The 15,313-nt window shown below is 33.7% G+C and overlaps 1 protein-coding gene across 2 annotated transcripts; it reads right to left on the bottom strand.

Annotated features, from left to right (window-relative positions):
• Positions 1–371: 371 nt before the first annotated feature.
• LOC112741575 (putative stilbene synthase 2) lies at positions 372–2,232 on the bottom strand. 2 transcript variants are annotated; one of them, XM_025790595.3, is made up of 2 exons: positions 1,907–2,232; positions 372–1,571 (listed from the first exon to the last, which is right to left on the bottom strand). In XM_025790595.3, the coding sequence occupies exons 1-2, from the start codon at positions 2,082–2,084 to the stop codon at positions 580–582; spliced, it is 1,170 nt and encodes a 389-aa protein (XP_025646380.1). In that variant the 5' UTR covers positions 2,085–2,232; the 3' UTR covers positions 372–579. The 2 variants fall into 2 exon arrangements, with proteins under 2 accessions (XP_025646380.1, XP_072069885.1); XM_072213784.1 differs by having other exon boundaries at positions 1,903–2,173.
• Between the last annotated feature and the right edge of the window lie 13,081 nt (positions 2,233–15,313).

Below are 15,313 nucleotides of genomic sequence, written 5' to 3'. Positions count from 1 at the left end.
ACGAGCTTTGACTGGATCACTGGAACAATACACAATATTAAGAAATTGAATTTTGTTCCGTATTTACAGCAACGTAACACAAGATGATATGATGAGTATTCTTTTTCTATAAAATTAATTTTATTATATACAAACTTGGATAACAACATATTAAAAATTAGACAATAAAAGTAACATTATTATATAATTATCTATGAGATACTTCAAAGTTCAAACGCACGATAATATAAAGATTACAAATACATAATACATCAAGCCTTATACTACTATCATACCAAATACTTTTTGACTTTATCTTCAATGAAACCTCATGCGAAGGCGTTTATAGTTGTTTTTAAATGAAATTACAAACCAAATATTGGTATGTGTCATGTTGCTCAATTGAAAAAAATTTCATATATTTGTTAACTAATAGTTACAAACGTTGATATTAAATCCTCACATAAAAGAATTACGTTCGACATTTTTGTCTAAGTTTTCACTCAGCTAACAATACAATCAAAACCTTATTCTTAAGCAAAAGATAATTATTAAAAAGTAACACAATCACATATATGCAGAGAGATATAATAAACTGCATCATATGGTCATGCTGCGGAGAACAACAGTTTCAATAGTGAGACCAGGACCAAAACCAAAAAGTACACCCCAATCAAGTCCTTCTCCGGTGGTTTTAAGTCCTGCTTCAAGTGACTTCTTTCTCATCAAATCCATAATGAAGAACACACACGCACTTGACATGTTACCATAATTGCTAAGCACATCTCTGGTGGCTTTCATCTTCTCTGGCTTCAAGTTCACCTTCTCTTCAACTTGGTCCAAAATTGCACGTCCACCAGGATGTGCAATCCAAAATATTGAGTTATAATCAGATATACCTAGTGGATCAAAAGCTTTACTGAGTGCATCATTGATGTTTTGTGAAATAATATCCGGAACACTCTTGTTAAGATAGAATGTAAGTCCAACTTCACGAAGGAGACCACCGATGGCTCCATGGCTGTTAGGGACAAGTTGTTGATCAGTTGAAACAATCTCAAAGAGAGGATTCTCAACCTCTGGAACAGGATCAGAACCAATGATAATTGCAGCAGCTCCATCGGCAAACAATGCTTGTCCTACAAGACTATCCATGTCTGTCTCACTAGGACCACGAAAAGTGACTGAAGTATTTTCAGAACAAACAATAAGCACACGAGCATCCTTGTTGTTTTCAGCCAAGTCCTTAGCCAAACGAAGGACAGTGCCGCCAGCGAAGCAGCCTTGGTGGTACATCATGTACCTCTTGACGCTTGGGTCGAGCCCTAAGAGTACGATGAGTTCGTAATCAACGCCAGGCAACGCAACACCGCTGGTGGTGCAGAAGATCAAATGTGTGATCTTAGACATTGGCTGACCCCATTCCTTGATTGCCTTAGTTGCAGCCTCTTTTCCAACCCTTGGTACCTCCCTGATCATCATGTCTTCCCTTGCATCCAAGGACGGTGCTTTGTATGCGCACATGTTAGGATTCTCCTTCAGTATTTCTTCCGTTAGATACATATGTCTGTTCTTGATCTGTGTTCTCTCACCTGAAATAATAATATGTAATTCACATCCATCAAGTTATTTGTCAAATATAAAAATTGTTTATCACCATTTTTATTATTTTTGTCACATTTGTAAATTTTTTGAGTTATTTTTGTAGTGATTTGAATCTTTAGATGCTATTTTAATAGTTTATCCAAAAACTTATAATTATAAAAATAATTTTATCGTTAAATAGTTATTATTATTATTAATATTAAGCAGTGAATATGATATATCATATAATATGTTAATTATTACGTATTAATTAATATAAATCTAAAACGACGAATTTTTTTTATAAATATTTAAAATAAAACAAAACTATAAAACTACGTACAAATGCGCTGAAATTTCTTCTTGAGGTCGGTCATGTGCTCGCTATTGGTTACTCTAAAATAGTAATCTGCGTATGTGCTCTGATCAACACAGTTTGGTGGATTTGCTGTGCCAATCGCTAATACGGTTGCAGGACCTTCTGCTCTTTGAACCTTGCGGATGTCACTTGCAGACACCATCTTCTCTTAGCTGTGTTTTTTGGAATAGCAAAGCTTGGCTATGTTGTTTGGGATAGGAAAGCTTATTAGCTATGTTCTTTGGGATTTTGGTGAAGACTTAGGCAGGGGGAGGGGGGATATTTATATGCATGAGAGTAGGGGCATATGTGGCATTGAATGGACGAAATGGAACATACATAGAAAAAGCGTGCTCAAACGATGTTCTCTGACTTCTTGGTTGTTTTATTGCTTTACTTTGACTTTGATTGATTGTTTATATATCATTGATTTATTTTACATATTTGTGTAGTTTTAGTATTATTTAATTCATGATATTGTGGATGGCGGCTCAGATTATATATTGGTGGTATATTTCTTTAATTCTTTATAGTGCTGTATGTATATATTTTGTGTTTGGTAGAATATGTTGTATTTATTTGTTGTTTCGCTTTCCTTTTTTTTTTTTATTTTTTTATTTATGGCAATCGACTTTGATTTGGTTTGTTAGAAATGTCTTAGTTTTGGGCATATCATCGAATAGGTGCATGCAGTAGGTAGCTGGGCACACGTGCTTTTTATTACCATTATATCCATGTCATGTTGAAATTAAATCTCTCGAATTAAAAATGTTTGTGTGTTACTTATTAACTAGTGGTACTTAATTATGTTTATTTATAGTTAAGTAATCTTATTATTTTTATATAAATTTCGATATTCAAAGACGATGTATTTGACTGGGTGTGTGAGGAGTTTGGTGGATGCTGACACTGGAGAGTCACTCCACGCCTCTATATATCTACCACACCACATGAGTCTGGTCTTAATTAATTTTAGTCTTGCTTAGCTTGTACATATTAAACAATAATAATATAATATAATTGACTATATTATTTTATACTGCTAGAATTTTTTATTACTAGTCAGTCTCTCATCATTTTACGGATGGAAAAGATATTTTCTTAAAAAAAATATAGTGCCATTCACAACTTATAAACTTGTAAAACTGGAATCATAAATATTCCTCAATATATATATCATCTCAACTACGTACCGCAATAATAAATTGAATTTTAATAGTATAGTCATTAAATTCGTAACTGAAGCTTACCATCACCACCAATGTATATAACAGGGATTGGAGTTTAATTTGTATATAAAATTTTATTTGTATTCAATAGTATCTTTTATCATCTATATCTGTTACAAATTGAACATTTTTTTTATTTTTAATATTCTAATAATTCAAGATCTCTTAGTTAATTTACAAAATTTTTCATTTTAACTGATTTCATTTTTATTAATATTATATATTTAATGGATAAAACGTTGAATTAGTATTATACCGGTTTATGCACTAATCTCCTTTGAAAGGATAGAAGGTTAGTTGCTTCTCTAAGGCAAAAAAGGCTGCAACGTGCAAAAATAATAAATTAATTAAACTGCAATTAGTAGTGTGTGATTTCAAAAGAAGTAGTCGCGAAAATGGTAATGGATATGAAAGTTAAAATAGTCAGTTTCGTTAGAATGGATCTTATTGATAATTGTTAAATAAATAATATGAAGGTCAAAAAGAGGGGAAAGGTTGTAAAAAGAGCCGATCCCCTTGTACATATTGTTATATTTTTATAGATATAGATTAAGATAATATATAGAACCCATTTAAATTTAATTTAATAATATTTTTTATTTTTTTATTACCTTTTTCTATATTAATGAGGTGCCTAAATTGTTTTTTTTTTAAATAATAATTCATTAATTTATATTTTTATATATTATTAGTCAATTTTGTTGACAAAACAATTTCGTATACTATTACATAAATTTTGGCAAATAGTGGCAGTTTTATAGTCAGATAGTGGCGGTTTTATAGCCGCTGCAAAACAGATAGCATCGATTGTCCATTAATGGCAGTTTTCGCAAACCCCTGGAATAACTGCTGTATACTAGGACTTTGCTGCGGATCCCTTTTGCGATGGTTTATAACCGTTGCTAGATTTGAATAATGTTTAAAAATTCGGCGTTTGTATTGTCACTATTTTGCAACCGTCGCTAAAACTAAAACGAAAATATAACATTACGATCTTATTGCAGCGATTCTATAAACCGCCGTCATATTTTGTTTTTTTGTTATTAGTTCTTTTCTCGGTTTGGTAGGCATTTTACTCTATTTCATAATCAATAATTTTCTATCTTGTATTTTGTGCCATTTTTTATTTTTGTTTAATTTATTAGAAAGTAATTAAAATAAATAGCGTTCAATCAAATCAAAACACACATGCAAAAATAATATATATAAAAGTAATTTGTCATAAGTGCATCATTGGCTATAAACTAAAAAAAAGTATCTATCCTTAGGTAAATAAATAGTAAAGACAAAATCAAATAGAATTCTATAGTATTTGTACCAATTGATTCAAACTCATGATTTTTTTTTTTTTTTTTTTGCAGGTTATCATTGCCAGAAGAAGATAGATGGCCTTTCACAAGATAAAGTTGGTGTGCTCCCTAAAGAATCCAGCTATGCAGCAATGTCAGGTGACAAATTATTTTCTTGCTGTTGAATGAGGTATCTCAAAAGATTTCCATTGTTTGTCTTTTCATCTTCTCTTTTGCTGCTTCAGCGTTTAATTCGACAATCATCTCTTGATACTCCTCTATTTGCACACCAGAGTCTGACTATTGTGTAGTATTACCAAAAAGCTGGGTGAGACATAGTCCAAAATCTACACCACAAACTCATACTGGGTGCTCCTTTCTAAGGACTTGTGCAAGCGAATCATTTTATGAAACTTCTTGGAGGATTCATCTTGGCTCTAAAATATTCGCAATCGCTTGTTGTAAACATGCTAGAATTTCATTATAATGATTTTAAATTTAGCAATATAAATACAAAACTAGAACTAGACAATTTTAAAATGATACTTACACTAACAACATGCACATCATCATGGATATAGCCATCCTTTCTTTTATGAACCATATTCCATATCTCTCCTCTACTAATGTGCTTTTTCTGTAATTACTTCTATAATAACATTGATATTGGCACAATCATATAACTAACAAATGAATATTACAAAACTGAAGAAATATGTGAAACAAAATAGAAATTGACTACCTCTTCATCTCTTCATCTCTTCATCTCTTCCATATCTCTTCGAATGATTTAAAGCATTTTATTTGAACGTATCCTATAACTGAATAGATAAATACAAATGAGTGCCAGATGAATTAATAAGTCTTTTATGTAGCCATATTTAGTTTAGGGGAAAGAAATATAAAGGGTATTTTGGGAAAAAGTTTTCCTCCTAATGCTATCTTTAAAAATTTTTGTTGCACTATGAATAATATGTATTAACTTGATCTATGCTATTCTAGTCGCTCAATGTTATTTCTTACATTAAAATTGAATTTTGTAGGGACTGCATGAATGAGAATCAAAGTACCAAAAAAATATTGGATATATTTTTGTCACATATGCATCTAGCTAGGATGAGCTTAGCAGACATACTTGTTGAATTGGATGTAAGTAAAATAAAGAAAAAAATTATTATAAAGAACTATTAGAGAGATTTAATTATTAAAAAGGATCATTAATATAAAAATTATTAAAAAGGGTTAGTTTCTATAATATATAGAGAGAATGACCAAATACTTTCTTAGAGAAACAAATATATTCTTTGATAATTTTTTCATTTATTTCTTTTTTGTAAATATATTTTCTTTGATTCTCTGTTATATTCAAATCCTTACTTACACACCTTCATCTATGTCATGTTGAAATTAAATCTCTCAAATTAAAAATATTTGTGTTGTTTATGAATTTAGATTTTTTAAATTTTAAATTTTTTTTAGAGAATAAAGTGTGATTTTTTATTTTTGAATAGTTTTTTTTACATTTTTTTTAGTCCTATTTATAAAAGAAAAATTATATTTTATTCTCTAGAGTAAAATTTAAAATTTAGAAAATTTAAATCTATTACTTATTAACTAGTGGTACTTAATTATGTTTATTCATAATTAAGTAATCTTATTATTTTTATATAAATTTCGATATTCAAAGACGATGTATTTGACTGGGTGTGTGAGGAGTTTGGTGGATGCTGACACTGGAGAGTCACTCCCCGCCTCTAATTAATTAGTCTTGCTTAGCTTGTACATATTAAACAATAATATAATTTTTGTATGTATTTATATATTTTATATTTATTTATTTTTAAAAAAATATTATACTTATCATTTTTAAAATATTTTATATTAAAATGTATTTATGTATGTATATATTAATATATTTTATATTTATAAAATCTATCAATATTCTTTTTTTTTATAATATTCTTTGATATGATGATGTTCATTTAATAAAATCTAATGGTTTATAAAAAGTAGTACATCTAATACGCATAAAATTGTTAGACTCATTTTAGATAGACGGTCAATCTAAAATCAGTCTATGTTTTTTGAGCTTATCTAATGCACTATAAAATTTAAAGCATTAGATTAGGTTAATAAAAAAATCTAATAATTTTTATTTAATCTATAAATAACTTATTAAAATTTACACTAAAAGATAACAAGTCTTTCAATATTTTAAATTTGTTCCAATAATAAAATTTGACCGATTCAACAATCAAGTCCTCATTTTAGCTCAGCCTTAGTTATCAACTATATATAGTCTTATACTCTTATTCATGATCGGATCTTAGTAAATGAAAGTTTCTTCACATTGTTCTTTGGTATCTGGATTAAGCTTTAATCAAATTGCTGATTTCTAATGGTAACGAATTGTAGACATTAGCGCACGCTTCAACCAGGTTGTCAAGGATAAGTGTGTTATAGTTGAGCCTCCTAATGATCCTACATTTGTGTCGGACAAAACGGTGTTGCTGTTGCATTGTTATTATCCAGCTTGTCCTTTTGAACATGGTGATTTCTCTAGTAGTTGGTCTTCTCAAATAATTGAAGTAGTTCAAGATGCGCAGCCTCCTCCAACACGCAAGAAAGATTCTGCCTTGTAGGTACTAAGCTAGTTGCATATAGAATATTCATTCAATCCTAAGATACCACCTAAGGTCACTACTTGGCGTCAAGCATTAGCGGCGAGTTTTCGTCAAATTTACCATCGGAATTGACAATAAATTCGTCACCCAAAAATATTATTATCGGAGTTGATGTTTCGACGGTAATGTCGACGACAAAAATTGGAGGGAAAAAAATAAATTTTGGTGCACTAGCTACCATCGGATTTACCGGCGAGTAAATCCGACGCTGAACCTTGTTTAGTGAAACGCTGCATTTTGGTAACCCGCACCACGCTACCGTTAGATTAATCCGATGGTAAATCCGACGGTAATCGTAACCTAAATTCGAACTGCGAACCCTCTTCCCCTTTATTTCGAAATTGGTTTCTATCTTTACTCTCTTACCTTCCTCTCTCTCTCTCTCTCTCTCTCTCTCTCTCTCTCTCTCTCTCTCTCTCTCTCTCTCTCTCTCTCTCTCTCTCTCTCTCTATCTCTATCTCTAACCTCGCAGTCTCTCTCTAGCCCCGTGCCGTCGTTGCTGGAACCACCGTTGCTGCCCTGCCCTACCGCCGCTGCTCAAAACGCCCCTTCTCTGTTATCTATTCTCGCCGCTGTTGGCCTACTGTCATTGGAAAGGCCACCACCGCCGCTGCTCGAACCACCCATTTCTATTCCAGGTTTTCTCTCTTCTCTCTTCTAATTAGTTTAATTAGATTAATTTATGTTTTAGTTGATTTTAGGTGGTTAGGGGTTTTCATTGAATCTGTTTTTCACGCTATTTAATTTCTATTTAGTTAATCTTAATTTCATTTAGTTCGTTGATTTTTAGTACATAGTTTAGGTAGATTAATTTTTGTTGTAAATTGATTTTAGGTGGTGAGGTTAGGATAATTTAGTTAGATTGATAGGTTCTGATCTCTACTCAATGTCTTTGGAATTATTATTTGAGATTGCCGATTCTTGTTGCTGGGATTATTTGAATTGGTCTGAATAATTAATTCTGCGTTTTACTGTAAATTTAGTTGAAGCATTGTTGCTGAATTTGTTTGAGTAATGCTTAACTATTTTGATGATTCGCTAGTTACTGTTGCTTTGTTAGAAAATTACTATTTTTAAGCTTATTTTGCTGATTCATATTGCTGCTGGAAGTGCTGGTTTATGCTGATTAATTACAGCGTTCTGCCGTATGCATAGCTAGTGATGTTTCATCATGTTATTTTGTGCCTTGTTGAGTTTGCATAGGATAATTTTTTGGATTGTTAGAATGCTTTGAAAGTTAGAATGTTTTGAAAAATTGTTAACAAAGTTAGAATGCTTTGTTAGAATGCTATGAAAGTTAGAATACTTTGAAAAGAAAATAAGATAGAATGAAGTTAAAATGGTCTGAAAGTCTAATTTAATGATTTTGAAACTAAAACACTATGTAATTTCCTTTTTTTTTAATTTACTAAACTAAATCACTTTTTGAATTATTTGTTATTTCTTGAGTTTCTTCTTATGTTATTATTGGTTGGTGTTTGTTATATTATTAATATGTTATTAACGTATTCGCTGTATAGACATGACGATAGGCAGCAGAGGTAGGTCGAGTGGGACACGTGGTCGTAGTAGAGGGTGGGCTTCCACCAAATCCCCTAGGGTTGCCTAGTCATCGCCCGCTATCCTAGCTACCCCGTCGACCCCTGTGATGTCACAGGCAGGTCCATCGGACTAGCAATTTATCATGGTCCCAAACCCAAACTGGGTACCTCCTTCTGCTACGCCCCCTACAGATGCAGCGACGATGTCGACAGAGCCTGCGGTGGGTGATACCTCCAATGCCCGCAAGCAGGATTCCCCTCCACCATTGCCTGTCATCCGGCTGAGGATTTGGCCCGATGGCATGTAGTCATGAGTTTAATTTTTTAATATTAAGTTTGTTTATCTTTAGTTTGTTTATGCTAAGTTTGTTTATCTTATTTGATTGTTAATATGCGGTTTGTTCTCTGACAGGTTTGCACCAAACCCAAATGCTTGCACACAGGAGATATCTGAGGTTATTAAGTCCATGTATGACCATCCGTGGCCGATCTACACGCAGATCCCGGCTAAGACCAGAGAGCGCTGGTCTCAGAAGTGGGCGGTAAGAACCCAATTTGGTTAGAATTAATTTACTGTATTTAAACTGTATTTTTTTCCAACTAAATAATATTGGTGAATCACTTTGTGCACTTAAAATTCATATGGGATATAGAGCATAACCTCATGATCTGGAAGATCTATGACCACCGAACAACCAAACATTTTCAGCAGATGATGAGCGATGTTCGTCAGGGAAAAGACCACCTAACCTCGTGGATCTATCCAAACATCAAGCGTGATCTGGAGGCTCATTTTAGAGATAAAAAGGGGTTCAAGCGTCACTGTCTAACGAACATCACCAACAGGACTTCTCCTCAATCATCGAGGTATACGAGTGGGTCGGCGGCCTTCATGAAGACGAAGATGAGACTAGTAAGAATTTTGGCATTATTTTTTGTTATAGTAGTCACTTGAATTAGTTAGTAGAATTTAGGGTGTTTAATTTCCTTTTTCATTATCAAGTTACTTAAGTAGTTAGTAGAGTTTAGAGTGTTTAATTTTAAGTTTTTCTGGATTTAGGTGGTTAGAATAGGTTAGAATATGTTAGATAGGCTCTGAGATTGCTGGAAAATGTTGGATTATTTAACTATTTGTTGATTCCTGTTGCTGAAATTAATTGGAAAATGCTTGACTGTGAAAATAATGATGTTAATTTAGGTTTGATAGAACCCTTTAAGGGTGGCTAAATCCGAATTTCGGGGAGACTCTGTCAAAATTTTTATAAGATTTTTAATGAAATAAAAATAATTAAAATTATGTTTTTGAAATTAGAATTAAGATTTCCTGCTTCATATATATTTGTCTATCATTTTTTAATTTGTTCATTTAGTTTATTATTTGGTTGATATATTAATTTGTAGTCTAAGTCGTTGGATCGTGAGGTGACACTCGCAGATACCTCCAAGTATACCCAAACTTTGAAGGCAAACAAGGAGAGATTTGCTGATAAGCGGTCGGCGACACATTATATGAGTTTAAATTAATCCTAAATTTCAGCTTTATTTGGTTTAAAGTCAATTATTTAACTATTATCCTAATCACAACTAACGTGTGTGCCGCAGGAGGAGTATCAGCAGAGGTTGGAGGCCGCAACCCAACAATCTCAGCTGCCTAAGAGAGTCGACGAAGCCATCTCCGATACCTCAGTCGTGGATTGCAACAGGATTTGGTGCGAGACCGCCTCTGAACCCTACAAGAATCACCGCTACGGGATGGGCTCATTCTTCACCAGTGGCCTCTGCTCCTCCGTGTTGGCGGCTTCCTACCTTTGCCACCAGCCTTGCTGATCCCCAGAAAGTTATCGACCTGAGGGAAGAGGTGCAGAAGCTAAGACAGGAGCTTCACCAGCAACAGGAGTAGTCTGAGCAGAGGTATCGAGAGATTCTTGCAAGCATTGCCGCTAGCTCAGAGCTAACGGAGAAGCTAGAGTAGCTCGATTGGTTGTGATAGCAGATGGAGGAGTACAGCCAGCAGATGCATACTGGAGGCAGCGGCACTGCTGGTTCTAGTGGCAACGCTACTTGTGGGGCACCGACGACAGCACCTACTCCGCCGCCTCAGCAGAGGGACCACGACGCTGTCGCTACCGATGATTATCAGGATTTGTAGCGGTTAGGTTTTTATGCATTTTTGTTAGTTTAGGGTACAATACTCTACTTCTATGATATTTTATTGTATTCGTACCATTTATTTTTAATAAAATAATTTGTTATTTTTTGCTAATTTTAGATTTCTGATAACGTTTTCGTTAACAAGTGTTTTAATTTCATTTGACTGTTAGTTGTGGCTAAACAGTGCCAGAAAAAAAAAATAAAAAGCCTACTGGTGGATGTTCCGTCGGATTAATCATCAACTCAGGCTCGACAATCCATTGAAAGAACCGACAAAAAAATCCGCCGATAATTTGCGTTAGACGAAAAAATCTTCCAGTAAAAATTTTCTTGTGCTGTTTATACCGTCAACTCAGTTTTTAGATTATTTAGTTGCTTAATAGTTGCGAAACATTTTGGCAAATTCATCAAATAGCATTATTCCAGCAGAATGTTTCCTTCACATTTCTTGGTATGACTTACATTGTTTAATAAAATAAGTTAATTATTAGTACTTGTTAGCCACCAATAATTGTCTCACTGTGTAGGTTTCTTTTGTAGTTAGTACTTGTTTAATTGCTAGAAGCTTGCACTAGAGATGGATTAGTTAATGTAGATAGTAATTATTTAAAATTCATGTAATTAGATACTAGTTATTCAAGTGTCAAAGCTCAAAGCATAAAACTATTTCGTGCTAAAATTTGTTTCAACTTTCAACACTCCAACATATTAAAAGGGTTAGATTTCTCCATTTTAGACCAAAGAAAAATAAGAAAACAGAAGAAGTGCACTTTATATATAAACAAATAGTCTAATTTGTTTATGTTTGAGTCAGTCAAACAATGACATTAGAAATTCTTCTATTGATTATTATACTTGTTATTGCTGAAAGTTCCTGAAACCTAATTCCTCTTTAGTGGATTTAAGTTGATTTGAATGGCTGGTTATTATTTTTTAGTTTTCATTATTATGATTCCTGATTCTTGTTTTCTAGATGAGTAAAGTATCATTTTTATTCCCAACGTTTGGGGTTAGTCCCAAAATTGTCCCTGACGTTTAATTCGTCCTATTTAAGTCCCTAACATTTCAAAATTGGTTCAATGTTGTCCTGCCATTAGAGATCTGTTAACAAAATTGTCGGCGGAACAAAATTGAGATGATTTTGAAACATTAGAGACTTAAATAGGACGAAAATGTTGGGGACAAAAATGATACATAAAAATAAATTTTAATTTTATCCTTCAATAATATCAATTTTTTACGCTTCATAGTTATTCAATTATTTTTTAACTACATCTAAATAAATTAAACTTAATCACATTAATTTTATTCTAAATAAATTTATTTTTTTTATAATTTTACTCTTAAAGATTTTTACTCATCATGAAATATTTGTAGAATAAATAGTACATAAACTTGCAAAAAAAAAAATGATACATGTACAATAAAGTATAAATTGTATTTTTTGTCTCTAATGTATCAAAATTCTTTAATGTTTAAGAGTAAAAGTCATTAAAAGTAAAATTATAAAAATAAATTTATTTAGAATGAAAGTAATGTGATTAAGTGTAATTTACTTAGATGTGATTAAAAATAATTGAATAACTATGTATTCGTAAAAAATTGATATTATTAAAAGATAAAATTAAAATTTATTTCTATGTATCATTTTTGTCCCCAACGTTTTCGTCCTATTTACGTCCCTAATGTTTCAAAATCGTCAAAATTTTGTCCCACCATCAATTATGTTAATAGATCTCTAATGGCAGGACAACATTGAATCAATTTTAAAAGGTTAGGGACTTAAATAGGACAATTTAAACGTTAGGGATAACTTTGGGACTTACCCCAAACGTTGGAGACAAAAATGATACTTTACTCTTTCTAGATTTAATGATTAGTGTTGATTCTTGTTTGTGGGTTGTTGTTAGGTTCTTGCCGAACCCGAACACGTGTACGCAAGAGATGACGAATGTCATAAAGCTGATGTACGACCAGCCCTAACCCAGCTACACAAATATCTCTGCTGAGACTAGGCAGTGCTGATTTGAGAAATGGGCGGTAATTACTTTCATTGTTTCTGTTTTAAACCTTTTTAGCTAGTTTATATCCTCTATCTTGTTTACCTAAATTTAAAGCTTCTTTGTTGCAGCTGTACTTTATTTGGGATGCTGAGCACGGCCTGACTATTTGGAAGATATTCGACTATAGGATGGGGTCAGCGACTCAAGCAGATGCTGGATGATGTTCGTCATGGTTGGGACTAGTGGACGCGCTGGCCCTGACCGGAGGTAAAGAAGCGGATGTTAGCTCATTCAGAGGCCGACTTGGGGTTCAGGCGTTGGCGTCTCACCAACCGAGTTAATAGGGCATCGACCAGGTCATCCAGGTACACCGGCGGCTTGGCAACCTTCATGAAGACGAAGGCCAGGCTGGTATATAGTTCCTTTAATATTGTTAATAACTTCGTTATGTTATTTATTTTGCATATCATTACTAGGCATTCTATTAATTTTGTATTTCAATGCAACTGGTGTAGTCGAAGGCATTGGAACATGAGGCCATATTGGAGGAGACATTCAAGTATACCCACATGTTGAAGGAGAACAAAGCGAGATTTGTTGATCAGAGGTCTCAGGACCATTATGTGAGTAAACATATAACTGATTATCTTCTGCTATGAAATTATTAGAGATTAACTATATATCTTTCTTACTAATCACAGTAACTTGTGCTAATTGCACAGGAGTCTTACACACAGAGACTAGAGCCCGCGACTCAGCAGTCTCAGCAAAGTGGGGAAGATGCCACTGATGGATCTGCGGCCTCAGTCGTCGACCTCGATGCGGTTTGGCACGCGACCGCCTCAGCCTCGTACAATAATAGCGTATACGGGATGTGGTCGTTCTTCACCAGCAGCCTTCTCACCTCGACGTTGAGGCTGTTGTCAGGCTCTACAACCAGTCAAGCCGTCCAGCTCGAGGAAGGCGTGGATTTAAAGCTCTAGTGCAGGAGCTCCAGCGCAGCCTTCATTAGCAGGCTCAAGAGCTTAATGATTATCAGGAGAGGAATCAAAAGATCCTCACCCGCGTGACGTCTATGGATAAGCTCAGGCTGGAGTTTAGGGAGTCGCTAGAGCGGATGCAGCATATGGAGGCTCAGATGGAGGTGTACCAGGCCCAGATGCACACCGCTGGCATCGACCTTGCTAGTGGGAATGGTAGAACTGGTGGCACATGGACATCGTCACCGAGTCCTACACCCCCGACTTAGGGCCACGAAACTGACGACGACGACTACCTGAATTTGTAGATATTAGGTTTTTGTTTTATTGTTTCATACATTTATTTGGTGTACTTGACTTTTATTTAATTTTCACATTGTATTATTTGTTTATTTTAAATAAAAAAAGTCTTCATTATTTATGAATTGACCACTAATTGTACAAAAAAAATTTAAATTTAAAATTAAAATTAACTATTTATTTCAAATTCCAAAAAAAAAAATTGACATTACCGTTGGAATTACGGTAGGAATTATCCAATGGTAACATGGCGTGAAACAACATGTTTGGTACCAACATTACCATCGGAAAACCAGTAATTAATTGGTTTTCTGAGCTGGTAATCCACCGCAAAATCCGACGGTAATTCCGTCGGACGAAATAAATCCAACGGTAAATATTTACCGGCGAGCCTGTCTGATTATTTTCGATGGTAAATCTGACGATAAATTGATTACCATCGGATATATTCGAAGAATCCGACGGTAAATCTGACATTACTCAGCATTTTTCTTATAGTGCAAGACATCTCCACTAAGATATGTATGATCCCCGAGGTTGAAATCGAGCTACAAGATAGTAGATTCTATCACGTATATCAAATTTGGAAACTTACTTTACGCAACACACCAACTTATATGTTTCATCTTCCATACAGTAAATGCACAGTTACCTTGAAAAATATTGCAATGATACTTGATATCCCAATAGATGGTATGCCTATGTTAGAATTTACAAATAACAACGTTAGTGGCCTCAAAAATAAATTTATGATACAATTTAGCATTTTACCTACTGTAGTTGATCGTAAAGGAAGCGGTGTCAAGTTTGCATGGCTTTGCACCTAAATCACCGCATGTAGTTGGGTACAACACTCGGTAGACAGATGTACGTGAAGATTCACATATTATTTGTTTGGGACAAATTTGTTTTATGACAAGTTAGGATTGTTAATCCACTGGAAGTTTTTGCCTCTGTTCCAAAATCTTTCTAAGATTAGGGATTTTAGTTGGGAATCTGCTTGCCTGACACATTTATATAGAGCATTATGTCGGACATCATGTTATGATTACAAGGATGTGGATGGCACTTTGGCACTACTATGTGTATGGACTTGGGAACGGTTACCATTCCTAGCACTGGTTCAATCACAGCAAAATTTTCAGCTTACTTGCAAGTAAAATTACTTAATATATATTATTTAAATATATTATTAAATATATCGATTGTGAAATT

Source organism: Arachis hypogaea, chromosome 14 (genome assembly GCF_003086295.3).
Source record: "Arachis hypogaea cultivar Tifrunner chromosome 14, arahy.Tifrunner.gnm2.J5K5, whole genome shotgun sequence".
NCBI lineage: Eukaryota > Viridiplantae > Streptophyta > Magnoliopsida > Fabales > Fabaceae > Arachis > Arachis hypogaea.
Note: the sequence above shows the minus strand (reverse complement) of the source record. Positions and strands in the feature narration are given on the sequence as shown.